Source organism: Mobula hypostoma, chromosome 3 (genome assembly GCF_963921235.1).
Source record: "Mobula hypostoma chromosome 3, sMobHyp1.1, whole genome shotgun sequence".
Lineage (NCBI taxonomy): Eukaryota > Metazoa > Chordata > Chondrichthyes > Myliobatiformes > Myliobatidae > Mobula > Mobula hypostoma.
In genome coordinates this window covers 166803327-166831014 of record NC_086099.1, presented here as the reverse complement: position 1 = coordinate 166831014, position 27688 = coordinate 166803327, and the positions used below count along the sequence as shown (strand labels likewise).

Here is a 27688-nt window from a genome sequence, read left to right as displayed (position 1 = left end):
GCCGGTCCTCAAAGACAATCTACTCATTTCAGACCTAGTGGTGGGTCCTTTTTATATATATATATATAAAAAAAAAATTGGGCATCATATAATGTTGCACATTGAATAATTTTGCAGTTGATTGAGTTTTTAAATGCTACAGATAATTAAGTCTCAAACTGACTTCTAAAAGCTGTGGTCATAATCATACAGCATGGAAATGGACTCTTTGGCCTAATTGGTTCACGTTGACTAAGATTTCCATCTAAGCCAGTTCATTTTGCTAGCATTTGGCCTATAGCCCTCACATCTTTTCATATTTATGTATGTGCTTGAGTGCTTTTTTAAACATTAGTACAGCACAGGAATGGGCCCCTTGGCACATGATGTTGTGCTGAAATAATTAAATTAGTAATTAAACGGTTCACTACACTAAAATCTATTGCCTATATAATGCCCATATCCTTCCATTTGCTGAATATTCATGGATCTACCTAAAAGCCTCCTTAAATACATCTATCATATCTCCACTACCATCTCTGGCAGTGTATTCCAAGCACCCACCATTCTGTGTGCCCCTCAGAACTCCTTTACACTTAGCCAAAAGTGAAAAGGAAATTACACTTAGTGAATTGTACATGGAGATAGGAGGAGAAAATAATGCTCTTGTCTAGTGTGATAATTTAAAGCTAGGAAAAATCAGGAGGATGGTTGTTTTTTGTGCTGTTATGTCAAGCAAATCTATTAGCTGTAGAAAACTGTTCTCAAGCCAGAAGTAATGAGATGGGGAAAATATACAACAGCCCCCATTGAGTAATATTTTGATTTTTGCAAGCAACACTGCAGAAAGTCTGTCTTCTGTTCCGTGGTGAAGTAAAACTTCACAATTTTCTAATCCTGACTTAATTTTGGGCTTAATGTTGCACCTTTGAGTGTTTCCAATTTTTTTAAATGTTCTGTGTTCTCAGTTATATCTGTGTTCTCAGATATTTGTTGGCTTCTGTGCAGTCATTCAGGGTTGATGTTCATAATTCTCACTCGATCCTCATTGACTATTGTTGTGGTCACCTAGGCTTGTTCTTTACTAACCAGCCTTCAGCATGATACTTCATTATCTTGTCACTAGGCCCATCTGAAGAATACCTTTGAGTCATTTGTGAGTTGTACATTTGTTCAATTGTCTTTACGTAGAATTGATCAGTCTTGAGGTTTCAGTAGTTTTCTGGAGCTGTGCAGACCCAAAAGATATGTAAAGATTACCTAATTTTAGTAATGCATAAACATTTAAATCCCTATTAAACAAATGCTACTGATTTTTATTTTTCATGATAGATGGGTGAGGATGAAATGCGAAACTTCTTTACGAAGTATGGTGCTGTGAAGCAAGTTAAAATAATCAGTGATGGAGGTGGTGTTTCAAGAGGGTAAGAAGTTCCTTATTTGAAGTTAATTATTACACTATGGTATTGGTGACTATGAAAGATTGGGAAGAAGTGTTGATTGACTAAATTCCAGCATTTGGCATAATTTATTAAAAGCAGATCTATTCATAACCCTCTATATAGTGGCAAAACACTTGGAAAATCAAAATACACAAGTGGAATTGACTGGTAGAAAATTAGTGTTTGACAAATTTGAGCTATACTGAGTGGATAAAGGGGAAATAAGTGGATGTAATGTATTTGAATTTTGTATATATAAAAAAAAGCATTTAATAGTGTAGTGATGTTAGAACTCCAGTGTCAGGAGAAATGTTTGTGTAGAGAAATTGCTAACACTGCAGTGGGGATAAATGAATTTTGTGTGAATTCTAATATATAGAATGAGATAGGACTGTGCAATCTACAAATTGTATTGCTTCCCCACAAGTAATTTCTTCCTAACTGGTATGTCAAATTAAACTTTCTGTGACTCTTGTATTCTGGAGTACATTGCTTGCTCTGTATTTTACCCTGGAAATCATGCCAATCTTCATTAGATTTTGGCTGCTAAGTATTGTCTTCTGCTTTACAAGTTTAAAAGTCTTTGGAGCGTAGAAGGTTGAAGGGGGGACTTGATAGAGGTATTTAAAATTATGAGGGGGATAGAGTTGACGTGGATAGGCTTTTTTCATTGAGAGTGGGGGAGATTCAAACAAGAGGACATGAGTTGAGAGGGGGCAAAAGTTTAGGGGTAACATGAGGGGGAACTTTACTCAGAGAGTGGTAGCTGTGTGGAACGAGCTTCCAGCAGAACTGGTTGAGGCAGGTTCGATGTTGTAATTTAAAGTTAGATTGGAGAGCTACATGGACAGGAAAGGAATAGAGGGTTATGGGCTGAGTGCAGGTCGGTGGGACTAGGTGAGAATAAGAGTTCGGCACGGACTAGAAGGGCCGAGATGGCCTGTTTCCATGCTATAATTGTTATATGGTTATAAATCATTTTTGGGGACAGCATAGCACACATCTAATTTTATGCAATTATTTCATCAGTTAAAATGAATAAATGGAATTCTAGGTTCAAAGAAGGTAACCAATGTTTTATTTAAATGCCTTTTCTGCTCTGAAAAAATTGATATTATGAGTAGGTGGCAGTGAATTTGTAGGGAGCTGGGGGAGTGTGTTGTGGACATTGGAATGCCGATATTTCTTTTGCATTCAGCCAGTCATCAGGATAATAATCCTGAAATCCAAGCTCTGTGGCTGATTTAAAAGAATTAAGAAGCAACAAAGTTGCGTCTGAATGTATTTGTTTAGTCATAGTCATACTTTATTGATCCTGAGGGAAATTGGTTTTCGTTACAGTTGTACCTTAAATAATTAAATAGTGATAAAACCATAAATAATTAAATAGTAATATGTAAATTATGTCAGGAAATAAGTCCAGGACCAGCCTATTGGCTCAGGGTGTCTGACCCTCCAAGGGAGGAGTTGTAAAGTTTGATGGCCACAGGCAGGAATGACTTCCTATGACGCTCTGTGTTGCCTCTCGGTGGAATGAGTCTCTGGCTGAATGTACTCCTGTGCCCACCCAGTACATTATGTAGTGGATGGGAGACATTGTCCAAGATGGCATGCAACTTGGACAGCATCCTCTTTTCAGACACCACCGTGAGAGAGTCCAGTTCCATCCCTACAACATCACTGGCCTTACGAGTGAGCTTGCTGATTCTGTTGGTGTCTGCTACCCTCAGCCTGCTGCCTCAGCACACAACAGCAAACATGATCGCACTGGTCACCACAGACTCATAGAACATCCTCAGCATCGTCCGACAGATGTTAAAGGACCTCAGTCTCCTCAGGAAATAGAGACGGCTCTGACCCTTCTTGTAGACAGCCTCAGTGTTCTTTGACCAGTCCAGTTTATTGTCAATTCGTATCCCCAGGTATTTGTAATCCTCCACCATGTCCACACTGACCCCCTGGATGGAAACAGGGGTCACCAGTACCTTAGCTCTCCTCAGGTCTACCACCAGCTCCTTAGTCTTTTTCACATAAAGCTGCAGGTAATTCTGCTCACACCATGTGACAAAGTTTCCTACCATAGCCCTGTGCTCAGCCTCAGCTCCCTTGCTGTTGTATCCAACTATGGCAGAGTCATCAGAAAATTTCTGAAGATGACAAGACTCTGTGCAGTAGTTGAAGTCCGCGGTGTAAATGGTGAAGAGAAAGGAAGACAAGACAGTCCCCTGTGGAGCCTCAGTGCTGCTGATCACTTAATAATTGGTTTTGATTTCCTTCTGTAAAGTTAGACTGTAAAAATCAAAATGATCCTTTCCGTGAGGCAAGTTTACCTTGGATAGTCCACTTGAGGAACTTGGATCCAAACCTCTCAATATCGCTGCCCCTGGCAGATGATTTTTAAGATAAACTGTTAAACTTTGGTTATCATCTCTGCTTTATTAAATAAAAATCAAATATAGAATAATATAACCTGTCAGAAAAAGTAAAGGTAACAAGTGTAGGGTACCTTGGTTTTCAAGAGGTATTGAGTGTGTGCTTAAGAGAAAAAAAAAATGATGTATAGCAAGTATAGGCAAGTGGGAACAAATGAGGTGCTTATGGAGTGCAAGAAATGCAAGATAAGACAAGAAAGAAATCAGGAAGGCTAAAAGAAGGCATGAAGTTGCTTTAGCAGATAAGTTGTAGGAGATTATACAGATATGTTAAGAGCAAAAGGATTGCAAAGGACAAAATTCGCCCTCTGGAACACAAGAATGGCAATCCAAGTGTGGATCCAAAACAGATGTAGGAGATATTAAATTCATTCTTTGCATCTATATATACTTAGGCAGTTACAGAGTCTATAGAAGTGAGGCAAAGCAGCATCAACTTCATGGACCCTGTATAGATTACGGAGGAGGTCTTTGCTATCCTGAGGCAAATCTGGCTGGATAAATCCCCAGGGCCTGTCATGGTGTTCCTCGGACTCTATAGGAGATGTGCAGAAATTGCTAGAGCCCTAGCAGAGATATTTTAAAAATTCTGAGCAACAGGAGAAGTATCAGAGGATTGGAGGGATAGCCAATGATGTTCCACTTTTTTTTTTAAAAAAGGTTGTATATAGAGACCAGGAAATTATGGGCAAGTGAGTCTGACATCAGTTGAGGGAACGGTGTTGGAAGGAATTCTAAAGAACTGGGTATATAAGTAGTTGGATAAACATGGACTGATTAAGGATATTTGGCACAGCATCGTGCATGGTAGGTCATGTCTAGCCAATCTTAGGTCTTTCGAGGAAGTTCGTCGTCTTGGCTATCCCTCGAGGTCGAGGATGATGGTCTTCATTCTGAAGAAGTGGCCCACAGAGTGAAGACGCCTGTGCGTGTATTTGTTTTACGTGTACTTGCTGTTGCACACCAAGAAGCACACGATACTTCACAAGTCAACCAACTGATTCCAATGGCATGGAAACCACGACAATTGGAGCTGATGGATTTGTTGCAGCCTTCATCTGTCTTCACAGCCATTGAGTTTGAAGTAACTTTGTCCACCTGTTCCACCGTTGAGGTCTTGGATGGATTGTTCTTTGTCAGGGACCTCACCCTTGACCTTACCACCATGGGTGTCCCTACCAGGAGCATAGCTCCAGACGGCATTGCTCTCGGGATCACAGGACCACACAAGCTTCTCCACCACGACAAGGTGACAATCCATGGAGAAGAAGTTACCAGGAAAGTTAATGAAGGCAAAGCAGTGGATGTTGTGTACATGGACTTTAGTAAGGCCTTTGGCAAGGTCTCGCATGGGATGTTGGTGAAGAAGGATCAGAAGGTCAGCATTCAAGATGAGATAGTAAATTGGATTAGATATTAGCTTTGTAGAACTAGCCAGAGAGTGATAGTAGAGTGCTGCCTCTCTCATTAGAGACCTGTGACTAGTGGTATGCTGCAGGAATCAGCGCTGGATCCGTTGTTGTTTTTCATCTATTATCAATCATCTGGGTGATAATGTAGTTAACTGAATCAGCAAATTTGCAGATGACACTAGTATTGGGGGTGTAATGGACAGCGAGGAAGGCTATCATGGCTTGCAGAGGGATCTACATCAGCTGGAAAAATGGGCTGAAAAATGGCAGGTGGAATTTAATGCAGACAAGTGAAGTTTTGCACTTTGCTAGGACCAACCAGGGTAGGAGTTGCACAGAGAACAGTAGTACACTGAGTGTGGTAACATAAAGTGATCTGGGAATACAGGTACATAATTCGTTGAAAGTGGTGTCACAAGTAGATAGGGCCATGAAAAAAGCTTTTGGCACATTAGCCTTTATAAATCAATATAAAGTGCAGAAGATGGGATATTATGTGAAGGATATTCCCATGTCTGGAGAACCCAAATTATAAGGAAAGATTGATTAGGTTAGGACTGTGTCCTGTAGAACATAGAAGATTGAAAGCAGATTTGATAGGTATATAAAATTATGAGGGGTATAGATAGGCTATAAATACAAGCAGGCTTTTTCCACTGAGGTTGAGTTGGGAGTACAGATAGAGGCCATGGCTGAAGGGTGAAAGGTGAGAAGTTTAAAGGGAATGTGTGGGGGTGGGGGGAAACTTCACTCAGAAGGTCGTGAGAGTGTGGAATTAGCTGCCAGTGCAAGTGGTGCATGTGAGCTAGATTTCAACCTTGAAGAGAAGTTTGGATAGTAGGGTTATGGAGGGCTATGGTCCTGGTGCAGGTAGATGAGAGTAGGCAGTTTAATGGCTTTGGCATGAACTAGATGGGCCAAGGGACCTGTTCCTGTGCTGTACTTCTGACTCCATGACTCTAAGTAAAAACTGAGGTGGTGTAACGGAGTGCCATGGATTGCTTCTTGGTCCCTATACAATATTTCTGCTTCAATATCAGTCCGTGCAAATTAAATGCCATGTTTCCTCCTTTACAACAGTGATTACATGTGGTTTTTGGAAGTAAATCACCTTGTCTTGAATTCGTTGATTGTACCTTTTATGTGATACTAATTAAATCATGAATTTAAACTATCTTTCTTTGTATTCAGATATGGTTTTGTTTCATTTCACAATGATGTGGATGTACAGAAGATTATTTCAGAAGTAAGTGAAGTTTTCCACAAAGATGATTTAAGATGATAAAGTTCAACTATAGTATGTTGAGTCTTTAAGTTAAAATTGTTTGAATGAAAGTAATTAAACATTAATTTTAATTGAGACTGCATTTGAAAATTAATCAGTATATTTAATTAATCACTTGCAAGAAGTCTGGAATTTTTGTAATTGAAGCTTAAAAGATATACTAGATTCATTGCAGAGGAAATAGATTTTGTTCAAAATAGATATCTGTATCTTTAAAGGAACCAAACTTACAACAAAATTTTGAATTGGGCCCCTCCTAACTATGTAGGTAGAGTTGCACAGTTTTATCCTTTCAAAATCGGGGGCGACACACAATACCAGTGTTGCCTTAAATTATCTATCTGGTCCCTGCCCTGTTCTTGTCTCCTAAGCCTGCACAAACTATTTAAAATTCGGTTTGAAACTATCATTTGCTTGGCTATCATTTTCTAAAAGTACTTACCAAATTATCATTAATCTGTTGCTTATTTTTTTCTTCTTCGTGGTACATTCGCACCCATGTACCTGTTAATGACTAGAATAAAAAGAAAATAGGAATAGGAAGTTTTAGGCCTGTCAAGCCATTTTTGCCTTAGTTTTGTTTTCTTTCCGAGTCCTCATATTGTGAACTAACAAGTAACCAATACACTTGAATATAATATTCGGCATTTACAGTTCTGAAATAGATTAGTTGAATCATTTTTGACCTGCTTGTAATTTAAGTACGTTAAGGAGATCAATAGTTTATGCAGTGCAGCGGGTATGGTGTACTGTGAAAAGTTTTTTTGTTCCATTACTGTTCAGTGAACACTGACATTCCATCTTTCTCATTTGCTTACTATGCTGCCTGCTAGCTTTTTTTGTATGTGATTTCCAAGCATGCCTGTACAAATGTTTTTTTTAATGTTATATCTGATTCCACAACCCACTGTGGTATTATGTTCCAAGGTGTGTGGGAGTTTAAAGTAGATGTGCAAGGTAAATTTTAAATATGCACATGCACACTATTTGACATTTCTGCCCTAGAGGGGAAAGTAACTGTGCTTATCCTATGTCCCTCATAAACTTTGTATATTTCTATTTGGTCACGCCTCAGCATCCAGTGCTCCAGAGAAACAATCCAGGTTTGTCCAACCTCTCATTATAGATAATAGTCTCCAATCCAGACAAAGTTACCTCATCCTCCTCATAATGTGGTGAACATACAGTGCCTATAAAAAGTATTCACTCCCTTGGAAATTTTCATGTTTGTAGTTTTACAACATTGAATCACAGTGGATTTAATTCCGCTTTTTTTTTGACACTGATCAACATAAAGACTTTTGTATCAAAATAAAAACAGATCTCTACAAAGTGATCTAAATTAATTGTAAATAAAAACACAAAATAATTGATTGTTTGAGTATTCTTCCCCCTCTTAATATGACACACCAAATCATCACTTGTGCTGCCAATTGCTTTTAGAAGTCATATAATTAGTTAAATAGAGATCACCTATGTGCAGTCAAGTTGTTTCAATTGATTGTAGTAAAAGTACACCTGAATCTGGAAGATCCAACTGCTGGCGGGTCAGTATCCTGGCAAAAACTACACCATAAAGGCAAGCGAGCACTCCAAATAACTCCACAAAAAGATAATTGAAAAGCACAAGTCAGATGGATACAAGAAAATTTCCAAGTTGCTAAATGTTCCTTGGAGTACAGTTAAGTCAGTCATCAAGAAACGGAAAGAATATGGCACAGTTGTAAATCTACCTAGAGCAGGCAATCCTCAAAGCAAAGTGACTATGCAAGAAGGGGACTAATGAGGGAGGCCACCAAGAGACTGATGATTTTCTGGAGAGTTACAAGTTTCAGTGGCTGAGATGGGAGATTCTGCGCATACAACTGTTGCATTGGTGCATCACCAATCGCAGCTTTAGAGGAGAGTGGCAAAGGGAAAGTCGCTGTTGGAAAAACTCTCACGAAAACTCAGATAGAGATTGCCAGACGGCATGTGGGAGACTCTGAAGTCAGCTGGAAGAAGGTTCTGTAGTCTGATGAAACCAAAATTGAGCATTTAGTCTGATGGCCAAAAAGCTATACATATTTGACATAAGCCAAACACTGAACCATCATCAAAAGTACACCATCCCTAACTTGAAGCATAGTGGTGACTGCGTCATGCTGTAGGGATGCTTCTCTGCAGCAGGCCCTGGAAGGCTTGTGAAGGTAGAGGGTAAAATGAATGCAGCAAAATTACAGGGAAATTTTGGAGGAAAACCTGATGCAATCTGCAAGAGAACTGCGACTTGGGAGAAGATTTGTTTTCCAGCAAGACAATGATCCTAAGCATAAAGCCAAAGCTTCACAGAAATAGCTTGAAATCAACAAAGTTAATGTCCTAGAATGGCCAAATCAGAGTCAAGACCTCAATCCAATTGCGAATTTGTGGCTGGACTTGAAAAGGGCTGTTCACTCACAATCCCTATGCAATTTGACAGAGCTTGAGCAGTCTTTTTAAGAAGAATGGGGAGAGAAATTGCAGGATCCAGATGTGCAAAGCTGATGGAGACCTATCCTAGGCTGTAATTGCTGCCAAAGATGCATCTACTAAATACATACTTGAAGTGGGTGAATACTTCTGCATTCAATTATTTTGTGTTTTATATTTGTAATTAGTTTATTTCACTTCGTAAAAATTTGTTTTCACTGTGACACGAAGGAGTCTTTTCTGTTGATCAGTGTCAAAAAAGCCAAATTAAATTAAAACAATAAAACATGAAAACTTCTAAGGAGGAGGTGTGAATACTTCTAATAGACACTGTAATTGTATATAGTATACCCAACTTTTGTATCTGGTCTCCTGACCAATGAAGGCATGCTACCCTTAATCTTTCCACCCTGTCTACTTGTGTTGCCTCTTTAAGAGCACTATGGACTTGTACTCCAAGATCTCACTGTACATCACTACTAAGGATTCTGCCATTTACTGTATACTTTTGCATTTGACCTCCTACAGTGCAATACCTTGATGAACTATATCTACTATTTTTCCACTTGTAGTTCAATATTCTGCTGTATCTTTTGACAGCCTTCCTTGCTATCCAGAGGTCCCAGCATTGACCCCCTCTCTTCCTTGGCAATTTTTAAATCCAGTCTTCCAAATTATCATGGATCTTTGGCCCTCTTTTTTGGATTGGCCTTCTGTTAAGGAACTTGTTGAAAGCGTTACCAAAGTCATTGCCCTATGTTCATCAATCTTCTTTATCTTCATTGCACACTTCAAGTTCTTAAGACATGAAGTCCCTGACGGTTATTGCCTATCTGTAATGTTTATGCTTTTCCAAATACAAGCAAGTTCTATCCTGAATGATCCTCTATTTTCCCTACACCCACTTGCTCTTCAGATGCTGTTTACTCTAATCACACTTCTTTCAGCCCATTCCCACGTCAGTTAAGTCAAAATTGTTATCATTGGCAATCTGTATGTCAAAAATTTGATTTATGGCAGCAGTACAGTGCAATGCATAAACATTGCTATAAATAGCAAGAATATATAGAAGTACAAAAATGTGAAGCAGTCTTCATGGGTTAATGGACCATTCAGAAATGTTATGGCAGAGGGCAAGTCGCTATTCCTAAAGAGTGAGTGAGTGTATCTTCGGGCTCCTCTGCCACCTCGAGGATAGTAGTGTTGCAAAGAAGGCATATTCTGGATGGTGAGAGCCCTTAATGATGGAAGTGGCTGAGTTTACAACACTCTGGAGCTTTTTTTCTAATCCTGTGCATTGGCATGTCTGAACCAGATGGTGATGCAACCAGTCAGAGTGCTCTCCCCAGTACATGTGTATAGAATTTTGCTAGAGTATTTGACATGCCAAATCTCCTTAAACTCCTAATGAAATATAGCCGCTGGCATGCCTTCTTTGTAAATATGTTGAGCCCAGGGTAGATCTTCAGAGATGTTGACACACTGGAATTGAATTGAAACTGCTCACGCTTTCCATTTTTGGACCCATCTCTGAAAACTGCTGTGTTCTCCAAATTTTCCCTTTTCTGAAGTCCATAATAAATTCCTTGCTGTTACTGACATTTGAGTGAAAGGTAGTTGCTGTGAAGCCATCAATTAGCTGATTTATTTCACTCTTGTATACCACCTCACCACCAGCTGAGATACTGCCAACATTAGTGCCATCGGTGAATTTGTAGATAGCACTTGAATTGTACCTAGCCGTACAGTCATGTGTAGAGAGAATAGAACATTGGGCTAAGCATGCATCCTTCAGTTGCACCTTTGTCGATTGTGGAGGAGATGTTATGTCTGATCTGCACTAATAGTGGTGAGGAAGTCAAGGATCCACTTGCTATAACTTCTAATATTCTGCCCAGCCACTGATTCCCAAGGGCAGTCTACACCTTATTTCCCACTACATCTCCATTGTTTTTTTTTGTCACCCATCATGATTTTGAGCTCTTTCACTGATGAAGTTGTCAAAGCATTGCATCTCATTCTGGACTATGAACTCTTTTCCTGTATATCCAGAACTTCTAATCCAATTAAAAATGTTATGGATTCCTTGCTCAATTTATGTAAGATCAATTGTTCTGTGCCTTTTAGTCACTCTCGGGTAATCATCCTGCTGAACTGGCAGAACTTGCTCACTAACTCCAACACTGTTGGGGGTTGAAACATGTTGATGAAAGCAGTGCTGTTGTCATTTAGTGAACTGACTCCTTCCTTGCAAAGCCTGATGTCAGTTCTGTAACACTTGATACCCCATTGGATGGTGACCTTGGCATTGAACATGGGCTTTTTAAAATCCTAGACAGCAACTGATATTTCTTTCTAGACTCGTTTCTTCCCCAGCTCTACAGCTTACTACTTCCTCCTAAGCTCTGACCCTTGTATCAGTCTGCTTTTGATCCACAGAATGTTTCTTCCAATATCATTTATTTTCCAAGCCTTTGCCATGTACAATGGAATCATTGTCAAGGGTATCGCCAGTAGTTGAAAAGCTTTTCTCAGCTTGATTGCTAAAATTGGGGGAGAATTTAGGATGGTATTGAGAATCTTGAAGTCATCACTGGGGAAAACAAAGGCCCTAAGCAGTGAGAGGAGAAAACTCCCTCAAGCTTACCTAGCTCTCTGCCCCTGAGTAACCACCTGCCCAATCTGCATTTCCCCCATTTTACTTGTTGGCTACCTTGGAATCCACAAAACTAGTGGAATCAAGTCATTCCCTATTCCTTGTGGACTGTAAAAGAACAACATCTGTGATTTAGCCTATCATCTTTTACCATGTCTGCCAGCTGCAACGAGATGCCACTGTCAGCCACAACTTCTCCATACCACTTCTTGCCTTCTGTAGAAGCCACTTAATCTGTGGCTCCCTTGTCTGCTCATTTCTCCCTGACTGTGGCACTTCTCCCTGCAATTGCAGGAGGTGTAACACTTAATCTTACCTAATCTGTACTTTCTGATGAGGCATCCTCCACTTGCCATGTCTTTATCTACTTGACTATACCTGTTATAGTCTGTCTTTTTGCAACCTTTCTATCTTTATGACATCAGCAAATTTAGCCAATTAATCTTCAATGTCTACATCCAAGTAACTTACTGAACTTTCGAGTTGAACTTGAAATGATTAAGCTATCCCTAACTTGCTTTGTAAACCACTTCACTATTCCTAGTGAAACGACATGATTTTTTTTCCCTTTACCAAGGAATTTGTAGTATTAAAAATTAAGGATGTTAGAACTTCTGTCTAGTAGTTCAGGCAAATTACTTCAGTTGCATTGCTAGATATACTGGAAAATGGAGTATCTTTTGTAATTTCTATTATGCAATAATTCAGGGTATGAAAAAATGTGTTCTTTGTTTGTAGTCTCAGATTAACTTCAAGGGGAAGAAGTTGAAGATCGGACCGGCAATCAGGAAGCACCAAGACTCGTGTAAGTGGAATTCTGCCTTAAACCTGAAGGTTATATGCATTCCATTGATTATTCTGTATAGATACAGTGCATCTCTTATTAGGGTCAGTTGCTTCAATTATAATAGATGTTGATTTAATTATGGATATCACAATTCTGTTGTATCTCAGATACTTGACGTGGGGTATGCACAGCAGTAATTTTGCCTTTATCAAGTACAAAAATATTTTCAATGTTCTTTCCTCTGTACATCACTACCTTCATTCTCAAGGTGATTCCAGAATTGAGGGTACTAATGGAATCCATGGTGTTTAGTTTGGTATAAAAGTGATTCCTCTATGATGGAAGAGTTGGTTCTAGAAAATATTTGGTATCATGATTCTGTATACAGGTTTCCCCCGCCATCCAAAGGTAGAGCGTTCCTATGAAACTGTTCATAAGCCGGAATGTTGTAAAGCGAAGAAGCAATTACCATTTATTTATATGGGAAAATTTTGTGAGCGTTCACAGACCCAAAAATAACCTACCAAATCATGCCAAATAACACATAAAACCTAAAATAACAGTAACATATAGTAAAAGCAGGAATGATATGATGAATACACAACCTATATAAAGTAGAAATACTTTTCCACAATAATTGCCACACCGTTCTCCGTAGCGAAAATCTCAGGCAGCACTCTCGGCAAAAACACCGCGCAAGCGCTCTCCAGTAACCTTTAAGCTATGAAGCTACCAAATCATACCAAATAACACGTAAAAATACACAGCCGATATGAAGTAGAAATAGAAATAATGTATGTACAGTGTAGTATCACTTACCGGAATTGGGACAGCGCCGAGCACACTGATGGTGTGTTAGGCTGAGTCGTCGGAGGTTGGGGTGGTGCAGTGGCTCCCAACCTCTGGGCAGCGACCCAATACCGATCTGCGAAGTATGCAGGGGTACAGCGGTGCCCGGTACGCACCCAACACATCTTTAAGAGAAAAGCCATAACAAACAAGCTAATTAATTAGGTGCCGCCCGGCACGTAAATGTCGGCCCAGATCAGAGGTGACGCAATCGGCAATTGCCTCTGATTGCAGCGAAAATCTCACGCAGTTGCCTCACGTTCAGTTCCTAGATGACTTCACTTTCGATCCGTTCGCTACTGCGTTTGTTTTTGATTGTTATCCTTTTTTCTTTCAATTGCATCAGCTCTTCATCAATCAGTTCTTGGTCAGGGGATGCCAAAACCTCTTCAATATGATCTTCGTCAACTTTCACAAGCCAAACTCACTTTGTTCTTATTTCGTTCACCACGACCGAAACGCTTAATTATGTCTGGTTTTACACTAAGTGTAACACTCTTACGAGCTCTTTCAGGCTTTTCCGATACCCTAGAACTCATCTTGCTAACGGCTGCTCACAGGCACGTGTTTAAGCAATGCCGGCGAGAATGCCATTCCAAATCCGGGGCAGAGCGGCTGCTTTTTATCGCGCGCTGCTTTTTATTCGCACGCTGCCTTTTTTCATAACAGTGAAAACACCTTCTGTTAGCAAAAGCAGGTAACTAATGTAGATCTTTCGTAACAGTGAGGTTTCGAGTGGGGGACACCAGTAATGCAAAACCCTATTTCCCACTGCACCGAATTTATAATTGCAGTTGTATTCTTCCAAGATTTATTTTCTCTTAATGGTAAAGAAAGTACCACAGCTGCTGGTTTATAGTGGAGGAAAAGCCTTAAGTATCCAGACCAATTCCTTTAAGAGGCCATTAGCTATATTTGGAGAAGTAAGCAATTCCAGATGCTGCTTTGTGGAGCAAGAATTACCTTATGTGTGATGGGTAGAGAGATAATAAATTTGTGGAGGGGGAAGCATAGGAAGAGCAGAGGCATCTAGGAGAGTGGGGGGATGACAGCAGGAGCAGCCTCTTGTGATTTCACTTGCCACTTTCCGGCCTTCAGTTTGAATGGAGGTACAAACTTATAAACATGCATCTCATATTAGTTTGATGAAAATCTCAACTGGTAATAACATGGAAAGCTCTTTGGAGGGGGACATGGAGAGTGAGGAGAGGACATTGCTAGGCAGTGTATATAATATATGTATGTGTATATAATATATGTATGCGTATATAGAGTAATATAGCATTATCTAAATGTGTTAAAAGTATTTGGGGTGTGGGCAAAACAGAAATGTTTCTTTTGTACTGTTTATTTAACACCCCTCTCCACCCTCCACAGATTTCTTTTTGGGAATTATTTATACTGTTACTCAAATTCTTGTATAGTGATTTGTCTGCATAGTTTTCCATAAGATTGTATTTTGTTCCTGTAAATTCAAGAAAATGTATCTTAAGAAAATGCAAGAATGCAAAGTATCTCAAGGTGGTAATGCATGTATAATATGTTTTGATAATTTTATTTTGAAGTTTGAATTCTATACTGTGAACTTCCACAACCTAAATGTCATAATGTAAGAGTTTATTTCCTGCATTGAACTTTCCATTTTGAGGTTTTTATTTTTCTTTTTGAATAATCAAGTTTATTTTTCCTTTTATCAGATCCAATTCATTTGGTCCAGGCAAGATCAGCTCCCATTATTACATCACCACCTTCCTGTGTGTGCCAAAACACAGACACCTATTTTCATTCTCCTACATTTCCTGGGTCAGCTCTTCAGTATGTACAGGCAAGTTAAAGAGACTTCCTGTGTGTACATGTATATGCACTTTGAACATTTTAAACATCTTGCTGCATTAGAAGTTTGGTGTCTTTGTATTAGATCTGTCTGTCCTAGTAACAGGTGAGGATTCAGAAAATTAAGGATGGACTCTGTTTTGTAAATATCCCAACAATGTTTGATTTAATTGCATTTGCAGTTTAGGAGCATTATAAGTGATCAAATGTTATCCCTTAGCAACTTATGAATTCAACTCATCTTACTCAGTATTTGCATAGATGTACTATTCTCTACTTTTCCAGCTGATTATACTAGAGTACACTGAAGTTGGTCATAAAATTGAGGTGCAGAAGAAACAGGATACTGGCGAAAAATAACAAGGTGTAATTCATTGTTTTCATCATTTGTTTATGGGCACTTCGCAAATCTGATTAGCATTATTACAGACTTCATCATGATATACAGTATGCTGGATGATTTGGCAATTAACAGAAGTCAGTCCCTATAGAAATACATCAAGGAGAAATCCTGGCATTATTTACATATTACTATTTAACTATTTATGGTTTTATTACTATTTAATTATTTATGGTGCAACTTTAACGAAAACCAATTTCCCCCGGGATCAATAAAGTATGACTATGAGGTGTAGAGCCAGAGTCTACTGTGCATAGCCTGAGAACTATTGGAGGAAAATGTGAGTCTTGTTTATTCAGCGTCCTTTGTCTTATTTCCCAGCTATTGGGGAAAAGAATTCTCAGGGACAGCATCTATGAAATGGCGAGGGTTGGTGAGGTATTGTCAGCAAGGCTTTGTTCTTGGGAAATCCTATTCTGAAATTGGATTGAATTATTAAGGAGACAAACCATATTTTGAGTGAGGTGGGGGTAGATATGATTGCAGTAGATATCATGGAGGTTAGTAAGGCTATTAATGATGTTATGAGAGAGGCTGACAAATTGATTCTGAAAATAATTTAGTAATAGAAGGCCAAAGGTGGTTGAAGAGAGGTTTTCCTTAATGGGAGACTGGTAGTGAATAATGAAGTTTTTGTTCCTGTAAGATATGATAAATTTGTAGGTGTTACAAAGCTTGGTGGACATTGCAAAGAACTTTAAGGCTGCAGCTTAATATTGATCAGGTGGACAGTTAGGTGGAACAATGACAAATGGAATTCCATCTCAAAGTGCAAGGTCCTGAATTTTGGGAGGACAGAAAAAGGTGGGATATGCATAATTAAATGATAGGGCTCCATTGAGTAATGAATCCAGCAACCTTTGGGTACAAATCCACTGATACAAAAAATGGTAGCAGAATGAAAAAGTAAAAGTGTATTAGGTTTCAGCCTTCATTGGCTGTTGCATAAAAGAGATGGGTAGTCGTATTACAATTTACTAGGCCACACCTGGAGCATTGTGTATTTGAGGTTATCGCATCTACGAAGGATGTGATTGTGCTAGATCGGGATTCACTGGTATTGCCTGGATTAGGGCATTTCAGTTGTAAGGAGATACTGGATAAGGTGGGATTGATTTTTCCCTAGAGTGGAAGAGCCGGATGGGTTGCATGATGGAGGTGTACAAAATTGAGGGAATAGATGAGGTGGATGACTTTCTTTTTCTTTTCCTATGGTGGGGTTATTGTAGATGGGTGCATGAACATGGTGAACAGTAGAGTCATTCACTTAGACTCTACTGTCCAAAAATGACTGTACATGGTCCTCTAATTCATTTTTCAAATATTTTAGTTAACCTTTGGTTACAGTATTGTGATCACTAACTACATTTTCAAATTGCTCTGTAGTTGTACCCGAAGGAAAATAAGTTTTGCATGATTTTGTTCTGCAGACCTATTCGTATCCCAGTTCTCAGACAGTACCACAAATTCAAGTGGGTTATTCACATCCCATGTATAATTATCAGGTAATATTTTGTATAAGAATGTATTTCTTTTGACGTGAAATAAACAGGACATGGAGTTGGCAGTAATAAGAAACTTTAAAGATTATTTTTGGATTTGGTAGAGAATTTAATGGATTGCTAACTTGTGTTGGATTTGCTTGGATTATTTAAAGGAGGAAGATGATTCCTGAAAGTGGACTTTTGGAGTGCAAAAGCAAACCTTCAGAATAACAATTATCAAGCTTTAGTTCTTTAATGTTTATTAAAAATGCTAATGTTATGCCTGCAAAACAGGTATCAAATTGGCTTCATATTATACTTTGAAGTTTTACTTTTTTTGCTATCATTACAGGCAGCGACGCAGTGGTCACCAGGTGGTCAATGGAGATGGATGATGCCTCAGGTGAAATTAATAGACAAATCTATTAAGTTGTACTTTTAACTAAGGTGTTCTTTCCTGTATATCTAACATAACATTGGAAGTAATTGTCAAATAGGGTGGGCTATCACAAATGCAAGTTGATTAGAGACAGTGATCATTTCATGTATGTTTCTTAATATAAAGGTTCCTTACTTTATAGTGTCCAGTAATGTACTAACAGTAAATATGAGTGCATTCATTTTAATTCATTCATTGAGGTATCTTGATTATGAAAAAGAATAAGTAAAATTTAATTTAAAATCTGTGTCTGTAGGATGCAACAAATTGCATCTGCAGTAATAGAGTACATAATGTATTGGTTTACATTTACATTTAACAAACGTGAAGGAAATTCAAAAATATTAACTGGATGTAGCTGTCATACAGTAAGCATGCACTTAATGTGTATTAATGAAGCGAAATGGAGGACAAGATGGTACTTTATATCATTGTATAATAAATGAATACATATAGATTAATTCTGATTAAATTAAAATTGGGCTGTTGCTAATGCAAGGAAACATTATTTTTGTTTTCATTGCAAGGGCTAAATATTTGTCAGAGATATTTTAAGGATCCATGAGTTCTGAGGCCCATATATTCCAGTTAGTGTGAATGAAAAATTGCATTCAAAATTTTATTGGCCCGATATTTGCTCGGGAGCAATTTTTCATTTTGGAAGCATCCTAGGGCTAGGTGTAATCCACAGTACTTTAACTTGTGAAAGTAACAGTTCTTTTGTTTTTTTTTCTCTTTTCAGCAATAAAGGAGCATTGCACTCAAGCGAAATTACTGGCTTCAATTATTTCATTGCCTTTATTTTTGTTTTGTGCTTAGAAAATATGACATCTTCTTTGATGTAGCATTTGAGTATGAGCTGAAATTAACTAGAATATATTTAGATAATAGAATTGAGGTTCCTACATAGATTTTCTTAAGCTTAAGTGTAAAGGACTAAAATTTCTGTAACTCCTATTCTTCTCCACCTCTCTTGCCCCTTCTCGCATTATTAGCCTACCACAGGGGGATATGCAAACTTTCCCTGTTCTGAAATGATTAATCCAGGAACTGTATTTGTGCAGAGGGAATGTGATGTACAACAAACTTCAACATCACCGCCAGACACTGTAGAAAAGGTAATTAACAAACCTATAAAGACTGTTCTTGTAAAACTGCATGAAATCAATTTTAAGAAGAAAGAGGGTTATTTTCAGCCAAATTTCCATTTTATTTTGGTTCTGTTGTCTGTCCCCTTGGCTTGAACGTCAAATGTTGATAGCCTTGCATAATTGTTTTAATTTCTGCACAGGTTGAATTTTGTGGTATTAATATGAAATAACCTCCTATACTGCTTGAAATGACTGAAATTTTATTTGGATTCTTTTTCCTCGCTTTCCTTGTTCCTTCACTGCTTCTCTCCAATAATGCATCTGCTGGTTCATGCTAATTGTTTTAGTTCCTTACTCATATGTGATTATTTTTTTAATGGGCAGAACTGGTATCCTATCCCTGCTCCATAGAGGCTGAGTTAATGCATGTTGAGCAGCTACAGCCTTGGTAGACATTATTGGGAGGGAACATCAAGGTAAGGAGGACCAATAATCCCGCAGGGAAATTTTCTTGTTCTACATGGGAAGGTTTAAACTAGAATGGTGAGTGCATTGGGGCTTTGAGCAGGAATAAAGCCGTATCCAGTGAGAGCAAGTCTAGTGATCAGGATAGCCAGGACACAGTTAAAGCAGGGAAAGGAATACTTAATTAAGTGGTATTTATTTCAATGCCTGAGGTTTAACACGCAAGGCAGATGAACTCAAGTGTGGATTGACTGAGGACTAGGATGTTATAGTCATAATAGTAACATGGCTAAGTAAAGGACAGTACTGTGAGCTCAATATTCAGGATACCAGTGCTGCACATGTGACAGATGTATAAGTAAGTGAGGAAAAAGTGTAGCATTTTTGATAAGGGAGGGCATTCTTGGGGGATTGTCCATTGAGACCATATGGGTAGAATGTAAAAACAAAAAGAATCATTCTAGTGGAGCTGTATTATAGACCCCACAATCGTCAGTGGGAAGTCGAGCAGCATGTGTGTAGAGAATTTTCTCAGTTGTAAGAATAATGGGGTTGTATAAGTGGTAGACTTTAATTTTCCCACTATTTTCCCATATTTCCCACTATGTGTTAGGAACCTGAATGATGTTGACTTTGTGAGTTGTGACCAGGAAAGCTTCTTGAGTCAACGTACAGAAGGCCTTACTTGGAAGGGTGCAATAACTGGATCTTGTTGGGGAACAAAGCAGGACAAGTACCTGAATGGCACCAGTGATCATATTTGTGTTGGTTTTAAGCTGGTAATGACCATTACTATGTAGGTATGCAGGAGAGGTTTCTAAACTGAAGCAGGGCTAATTTTGAGGGAGTTGGACCCAATCCAGCAGATGTCAATTATTTCAAAGTGAATGAATGGTAAGTGGAAGAACTTTGAGTGTGAGATCAAGTATCCTGGAGAGGCATGTTTCTGTTAAGGTGAATGGTAAACCTGGCTAGTTCCCATGATAAAGTTGGCAGAATTTGCAACCTTCTGCAGCCTTTTCTGGTCCTGTGCAGTTGCTGTTCCTTTTCGTGCCTTGTGGCACATTGGGCAGCAACCTTGCCATTTCTTTAGCATTTTTGTCTGTTTTCTGAGGCAGAGTTGCTAGCTTAGTGCTCAAATCAGCACATGTGGAAAGCATGCAAGGAGCTGACCAGATTCAAACCCGGGACCACTTGCCTTGAAGAACGATGAGGATGCCACTACATGCCGGCTAATCCTGTGCAGTGGTACCTCCATATCAGAGGGTGTTACAACCACTTAGAATGCTCTCCATGGTACGTCTTTAGAAATTTGTGAGCGTCTTTGCTGACATACCAAATCTCTTCCAATTCCTAATGGAATATAGCCACTGATCATTCATAATGGCATCAATAGGTTGGAGCTTGGGTGGATCTTTCAAGATGTTGACACCCAGGACCTTGAAATCCCTCTCCCTTTCCACTGCTTTATCCCTTAGAGGACCAGGGTGTGTTTCCTTGACTTCCTCTACCTAAAGTCCATGGGCAGTTCCTTGGTCTTACTGACATTAAGTGCAAGGTTGTTGTTGCAACACCGCTCAGCTAGTTGATCTCCCTCATTCCTGTACACCACCTCATCACTATCTGAGATTTTGCCAACAAACAGGTATCATTGGCAAATTTATAGATCACATTTGAGTTTGTGCCTTACCACACAATCATGGGTGTAGAGAGAATAGAGCAGCGGGTTTAAGGCGGTCTTTGAAGTGCACTGTTGTCAGTGAGGAGGAGATGTTGCAGTTAAATAAGTCATTAATGTGGCTGCATTTGGAAAACTGTGTGCAGTTTTGGTCATCCTATAACAAATTTTGCTATGGGGAATGTGTGGTTATACTGGAAAGAGTGAAGAAAGGATTTGAGGATGTTGCTAGGACTAAAGGGCCTGAGTCATAGGGAAAGGTTGGTCAGACTAGTTCTTAATTCCTCAGAATGTAGCAAAATGAAAGACCACCTGATATAATTTCAAACATTTCTTAGGCATAGATGGGATAGACAGCAACAATCTTTACCCCCAGGATAAAGGAGTCCAAACCTAGAGGATACAGATTTTGAGTGAAAGGAAAAATTTGAAATGGACTTGAGGGGTAACTAATTTTGTAAAGCGTGATGAGCATGTGGTTTCTGCAGGTACAATAGTATTTAACATGCACTTGGATAAGTATGAGGAAGGGTAGGGCTTGGAGGAATATGAACTAAATGTAGGAAGTTGGGCCAAACAGTCCGTCTCAGTGCTGCAGTGCTCTATGACTCTGACTCTAATACATTAATTATGAATAAATGCTGATGTAAGTTCAAACTGATTGTAGGAGTCACCAAAGTGGTTATGCTGGGGATATTGTTGCTGTAATTTTTAGAGGGAAAAGGGGCCACTGTCAGAACTGTGTAGTGAATAGTTTTGTTCATCCTTAATCCTTTCCACTTTAATTTCAGGATAAGGATGGAATTAGAGGCCATATTTTAGTAATCTTAGTTATCCAAAGAAAGTGATAATTAGTCTTATCCAATGTGGTCTTTGATACTTCCACATTGACGTTAGAACACATATTCCAATATTGACCCAGCAGCAATAAAACTAACACTATATGTCCTAGTCAAGATAGTGGACCGACAGTAATAGTGATTCTAGTATGAAATAGTTGCAGATTCTTTTAAAGATGCATAAGTGCAGGGTAAGGTGAGGTAGCTTCTGGCTTGATATGGTTCCTTGCACAACATCAGAGTTAAGTTGGTTTATGGTAGGAGACTCGGTGCTGTTGGGTCTTCGAAAGGTCAAATAACAATAGCTCATATTTATTTTGTAAAAAGGTGATGAATGCTTAGGGCACAGCATAATAACTGCTATCCTTAAGCTAGCAAATGTAAAACAAATTGGTTAATATAGTGGAAAATGAGTCCTTTATTTTCTGTACTATTGGTTTCCTCAGCTTTCCCTGAGTAGTCCTCAACTGGAAGATTACTGCGTTTTCAGTGTAAAGAATGTTAATTCTAATTTGAACTTAGTCTTTTCTTAATTTGAAGTCTCAACATTAGTTGTCTGGAATTGATGTGCATTTTGGATAGTGACCTTGAGAATATGGATTCCATAAAATCTGAAGATATCAGCTCGGGTAGCAAAAAACTTCCTACATGTTTGTAATCTACTGTCCATCAGCTGAAGAATCAGTAGTGCTTCATGTTGAACATCACTTAGAAGCATAGAGTAGGTAGATATTTCCTGGGAAAATGACATTGATATTCATCATAGTGTGAAGTTTCTAGACTGAAAAGGTACTGAGAAACAGCAGCCAAGGTAAACCAGCTGTCCATTCTGGTAATTTCCCCCGGGATCAATAAAGTATGACTATTAACTGTTGCACCTGTCATGATATTTGTAAGAGTAATCATTATTCTGAACTTCTGATGGTCTCAACTTCATACTAAGGACGTCAAACTTTATGGCACCTCTGAAGTTACGATGGATTTAAAACAAATTAGGAAGACCAAAGCTAGATATCCACGAGCATTGTGCAGCAAAGGCAGAACTAAATTTTAGGCCAGTGACTCTTGCACTATTACTATCAAGTATGGACAGTACATCCTCCAAATCTTCATTATTATTGTAACATTCAAGATGATTGTCGATAACTTCAAAATCTTTGTAGTTCCAAATTTGTTAAAGTAGTAAAATAATTTCATTTTCACTCCTGACTGTTTCTGGCATCTCCAAGCCTGTATGTTTGAAACTACAGTGAGCAAAACAGTTCAGAATTGTCATTGCTTATTTCTTGTCAACTCTGATGAAAAACATTGTCTTTTGAACACAAACACACACAACTGATGCTATTTTAAAAACTCTGCACTCTAAGCACTGTTGTCTGATGCCCATGCAAGTGCACGTGTCTGATGCTAGTTGGAAACAATTCGCCAGCCATCTCCTGCTCCAGTTAAGCAGCATAGTGTCCAAAATAGACAAAGAGAATCCCGACTACTTTCTTGATTAGTTTTTGTTCTTTAAGAGTAGGCCCAAATAAGCAGCTGTCCTGATTAACTGGAATCCGTTATTTGTATTATCTGTCTCCTGACCTTCTCACTGTGACAGAAGCCAGTACAATTCAATCTGATCTCAGCAATGCCTGAGACTGTTGGAAACAATGAGTATCCCAACTGTGGTGCTGAAAATGTCCACTAGCAACTGCACTGTTACCCATATTGTAGAGATAAAATATTGGCAGTCATGTGGTAACATGAAAATCTAAATTTTAAATTGTCAGTAATATGTTCGTCTTGGGTTTTATCAAGACCATTTAGTTTGTCTACTTGTCATTTTGGAACAAAGCTACTAAAAGGCCAGTTCCAAAGGTGTGATCAGAGTGAATGACTGCATTTAAGGAAGCAATATTTATCAAGAGTCGCAGGGCCCCAGTAAAATTTGATTCATTGGTGGAATTGTACTTGGCACGAGAGGCTTTTTTTAATTAAGAGACCCCAAATGTTGTACTTGGAACAGTGTCCTATGCTCAACCATCTAACTGCCTCAAAATGACCTTTCCAAAAATGCTAATGACAGACAGATAATTGTATATCTGTGCTATGCTAATAAAAAAGCCAAAACTGCATGTACAGAATGACAGCAATATTCAAACATGGGCTGATACTTGCAAATAACATATAGCAAATGTTGATACTTTTCAGCATATGAGCAAATGAACTGGGAGCAAGATTTTGGCCTTTCAAAGTTGCTGCGCTATTTAATGTGATTATAGTTGACTTATTCTGGGAGTTGTTATTGACCAGAAGCTCCAAATGGATCAGTTGCAAGCATGTCAGAAGTCCGAACTAATAGTGAGTAGCCTGTCTGCTTAAAGACTTTAACCCCACCGTGAAAGCATAGGAATGTGTTTGATTATTCCTACTTGCCTGAATGAGTGTAAGGACCATGACTCTCCAGGAGCTCAAAATGAAAACAAAACATTTGTTTGATGGCGTTTCAATCACCATAAATATCCATTGCCTCCATCACCAGCACACAGGCTGCAGTATGTACTATTTATAGAAAGTACTGGAGTTACTTGCCCAGGCTTTTGGAAGGGCATCTTTCAAATACACAACCTGCATCAACATCCCTGGTTTGATGATGTGATGTGTTTCTGTATAATCCACAATGTTACAGATTGTGATGGTGTGTGCTGCTGCTGATGTGCAGTGGCCACGTGGATTCACAGTTTGAGCTGCCAGAGCTGTTGCAATTCCAAGCCATTTAACATATTTGCAGTGTTGCATCATGTTTGCAGATGTCTTCAGTGTGGAGTCAGAACTCTGTAAAGACTGATCACTTTATATTAGTTATTTGGCTGAGTAAATTATGGCATTTGAACCAATATTTCAAAAGAAAACAAACAAGCTGACTGTATTGTGTCAGGTGTGTTCTTGCCTGTCATAGGGAAAAATGTGAAAGTAACATTGTCTCTTGCTCTTTTGGCTTTGTGCACTAAAATATCTGAGTAATTGAAAACCAACATTTGGATTAAGCAAGAGATTAGGAAGTTGAATAGATGTTGGTCTACATTGTGAAAGGATGTGAATGAAAATCTGATTGCAATAATATAGGGCCTTCAAGAGATTGCACCTAGGGTTTTTGTGCATTGTTTGGTCTCAATCTGGGAAAGGAGATCCTTGCAATAGAGGTAGCATAGTGAAGATTAATTACACTGTTTCTAGGATGGATTTGCTCTGTTGGGGTTGATTGACTTGAGGCCTATATTTTCTAAACTCTGCAGAATGAGAGCAAAAATGCTGTTACAAGTTGCAAATTTCAGTGTGTGTGTGTGCATGTTGGCTAATTCGTATGACAATAGAATTTAGAATCTGACATAGTCTTGGACTAAAGAGAATGACATCTACAATTGAGTCAGTCACAAAACACGGCACAGAAGTAGACCCTTTGACACATTTAGTCTGTGCCAAACTATTAATTTGTCCTGTCCTATCGACCTCAATATCTCTTGTAGCTCTCTTAGGATCATAGCCCTCCATATTCCTCTTGCATTGATGCAAATTTGTCTAAGTACTGACATCAAACCTGAATCCACCACTTCCACTGGCAGCTTGTTCAACATTCCCACCGCCCTTGTTGAGTGAAGAAGCTCCTCCGCATGTTCGCCTTAAATATTTCACCATTCACCTTTAACCCATGACCTGTAGTTCTAGTCTCACCCAACCTCAGTGAAAAAGCCTCTATCTATACCCACTCAATTTTGTATCTCTTCTCAAATTTCCCCTTAGTCTCCTACACTGTAGGAATTAAGTCCTAACTATTTCAACCTTTCCCTATAAACTTAAGTCCTCAACACCTAGCAACATCTTTGTAAGTCTTCAAATTAGACCTCACCAATGTCTTGATAAACTTCAACATAACATCCAACCCCTGTACTCTTACTTTGTTTTACAAAGCCTCATGTGCCAAAAGCTCTTTATAACCCCCTCTACTTCTGACACCACCTACAAGGAATTGTGTATCTGTGTCCCCAGATCCTCCTCTTACCACATTCTTCAATGCCCTACCACTCACCAAGTAAATTCAATCTTGATGTGGCCTCCCAAAGTGTAACATCCTACTTGTATCCGCATTAAATTCACTCTGAAAAATTTCTGCTCAGTTTTTTCAGCTGGTGCAGATCCCACTACAAGCTTTTGATATTCTTGCTCTCTGTCCACAATGTGCCCACTGTTGATGTCATTAGCAAATTTGCTGATCCAGTTTACTACATTATCATCCATATCATTGATAAAGATGATAAACAACAACATGCCCATCACTTATCACACTTGGCACATAGCACACCACTTATCACAAGCCTCCAGTCAGAGAGGCAGCCATCTACTAGCACTCTTGCCCGAAGCCCATGTCTAGTCCAATTTGTTGTCTAATCTTGAATGCCAAGCGTCTGAACCACCTTGACCAGCATCTTATTTGGGACCTTGTCAGAGTCCATGTAGCCAACATCCACTGCCTTGCCTTCAAATTTATTAGCTACTTCCTCAAAACTACAAGATTGGTCAGACACAACCACACAAAGCCACACGGACTATCCCTTATCACTCTGTCTATCCAAATACTTGTATTCTGGTACCTTAGAATGCCTTCCATTAACTTGCTCTCTACTGACATCAGGCTCATGAACTGATTTCTTGGCTTATTTTTAACAGTGGAACAGCATTAGCTATCCTTCAATCCTCTGCACCTCACCCGTTGCTAAGGATGATTTAAGTATCTCTGATAGAGCCTCCATAATCTCTGCAATAGTCTCCTGGAAAGTTGAAGGGAACACCTTGTCAAGGTCTGTGGATTTATCCACCCTAATTTGCCTCAAGATGGCAAACGCCTCCTCTGTAATCTGTGACCACACTGGTGTTTTGCCTCCCTTCTGTAGACCGCTTGTCTCCTGAGTAAATGTAGATGTAAAAATTCCATGTACGCTCTTACTGATTTCTTTCTGCTCCATGCATAAATGACCACTGTGATGCTCAAGAGGATTAATTTCCCCCCTCAAAAAAGGGATGAATGTTCATTTGGAGGCTGGTGAGTCTTTGAAATTCTCATCCTGGAGGACTATGGAGACACTATTTCGTTCATTCATCACAGATCGATAATTTTCTGTATTTGAAGGTAATCTATGAATATGGAATAGTGCAAAAAGATGGCATTGATAACAGATTTTGATGAAGCATGCTCAGCATGAAGTGGCATAACCATATCTTGCATCAAGCTTTACTAGTAAACTGGCATTGAATATGAAGTGTGCCAGGTCCAGGTTAAGACCTTGAAATAGAATTAGTACAAATATTAGTAAAATATTCTATTCATGTGGTGTAAAAACAGGTGAACCTTTATTCATGATCATTGAATTATGTGAGCAAAAGTAGACTATTTTAAAAGGGTGAATAGCATCTAGAACTTTTAAGAAAATCTTAATGGCTCATCAGTGTGTATTGAATGCAAATTAATCTCAAAATTTGCTTTTGTAGAAGCTAATTAACAAATTTTAATTCAGACTCAATAAATCAGATAGCATCTCCAGTCTTTAGGACTGATTCTGCCAGATTTGTACATTAGAGGAAAAAATGGGTGTTACAAGCTGGAAATGGATGAGGGAGTGGGCAAGAGGCTATAACAGCAGTATAGTGGCAAAGGAAAGGTCTAATTAGAGATGAACGGGAAATGTCATCTGCACTTCAAAGTTGTGTTCCTATATCTGTGCTAGATGTTGAAGTGGCTGGATATAAATCCCATTTGTTGTTCATCTTGGATCACGGTTTGGGGAGTTAACAATACATAAAGCAAGCTATCACAAGTTGAAGTTGGAGACTTAATTTTGGAGCAGTGTGCTATAATAGCATGTTATGATATCATACATACACAAATGATCAAAGACCAATTTTTCCTCCTGTCTAATTCCATTTGTGGGAAAGAATAAAAATAAAGGTCATCATTATAAGATTGCCACCAAGAAAGTCAATTGGGGAATTTTATGCAGATAAGAAACAAGATAGTTGAGGTGCATGTTACAGGTACAATTATATAAAATTGCAACAGACATGATGGAGAAAGGGATAGCATATTCTGAAATAAAAGCAAAAATTCTTTTAAAAACTCAAGTGAAGAACG

At 38.8% G+C, this 27688-nt stretch overlaps 1 protein-coding gene across 1 annotated transcript in view; it reads left to right on the top strand.

Moving 5' to 3' along the window:
- dazl (deleted in azoospermia-like) overlaps positions 1-27688 on the top strand; it is a 66455-nt gene that overhangs the window by 10181 nt on the left and 28586 nt on the right. Inside the window, exons 3-9 of the mRNA XM_063042494.1 lie at positions 1312-1403; positions 6457-6511; positions 12396-12462; positions 14991-15118; positions 16957-17031; positions 17363-17413; positions 18445-18567. Coding sequence (XP_062898564.1) covers positions 1312-1403; positions 6457-6511; positions 12396-12462; positions 14991-15118; positions 16957-17031; positions 17363-17413; positions 18445-18567 — 591 coding nt within the window. The remainder of the gene's footprint in view (positions 1-1311; positions 1404-6456; positions 6512-12395; positions 12463-14990; positions 15119-16956; positions 17032-17362; positions 17414-18444; positions 18568-27688) is intronic.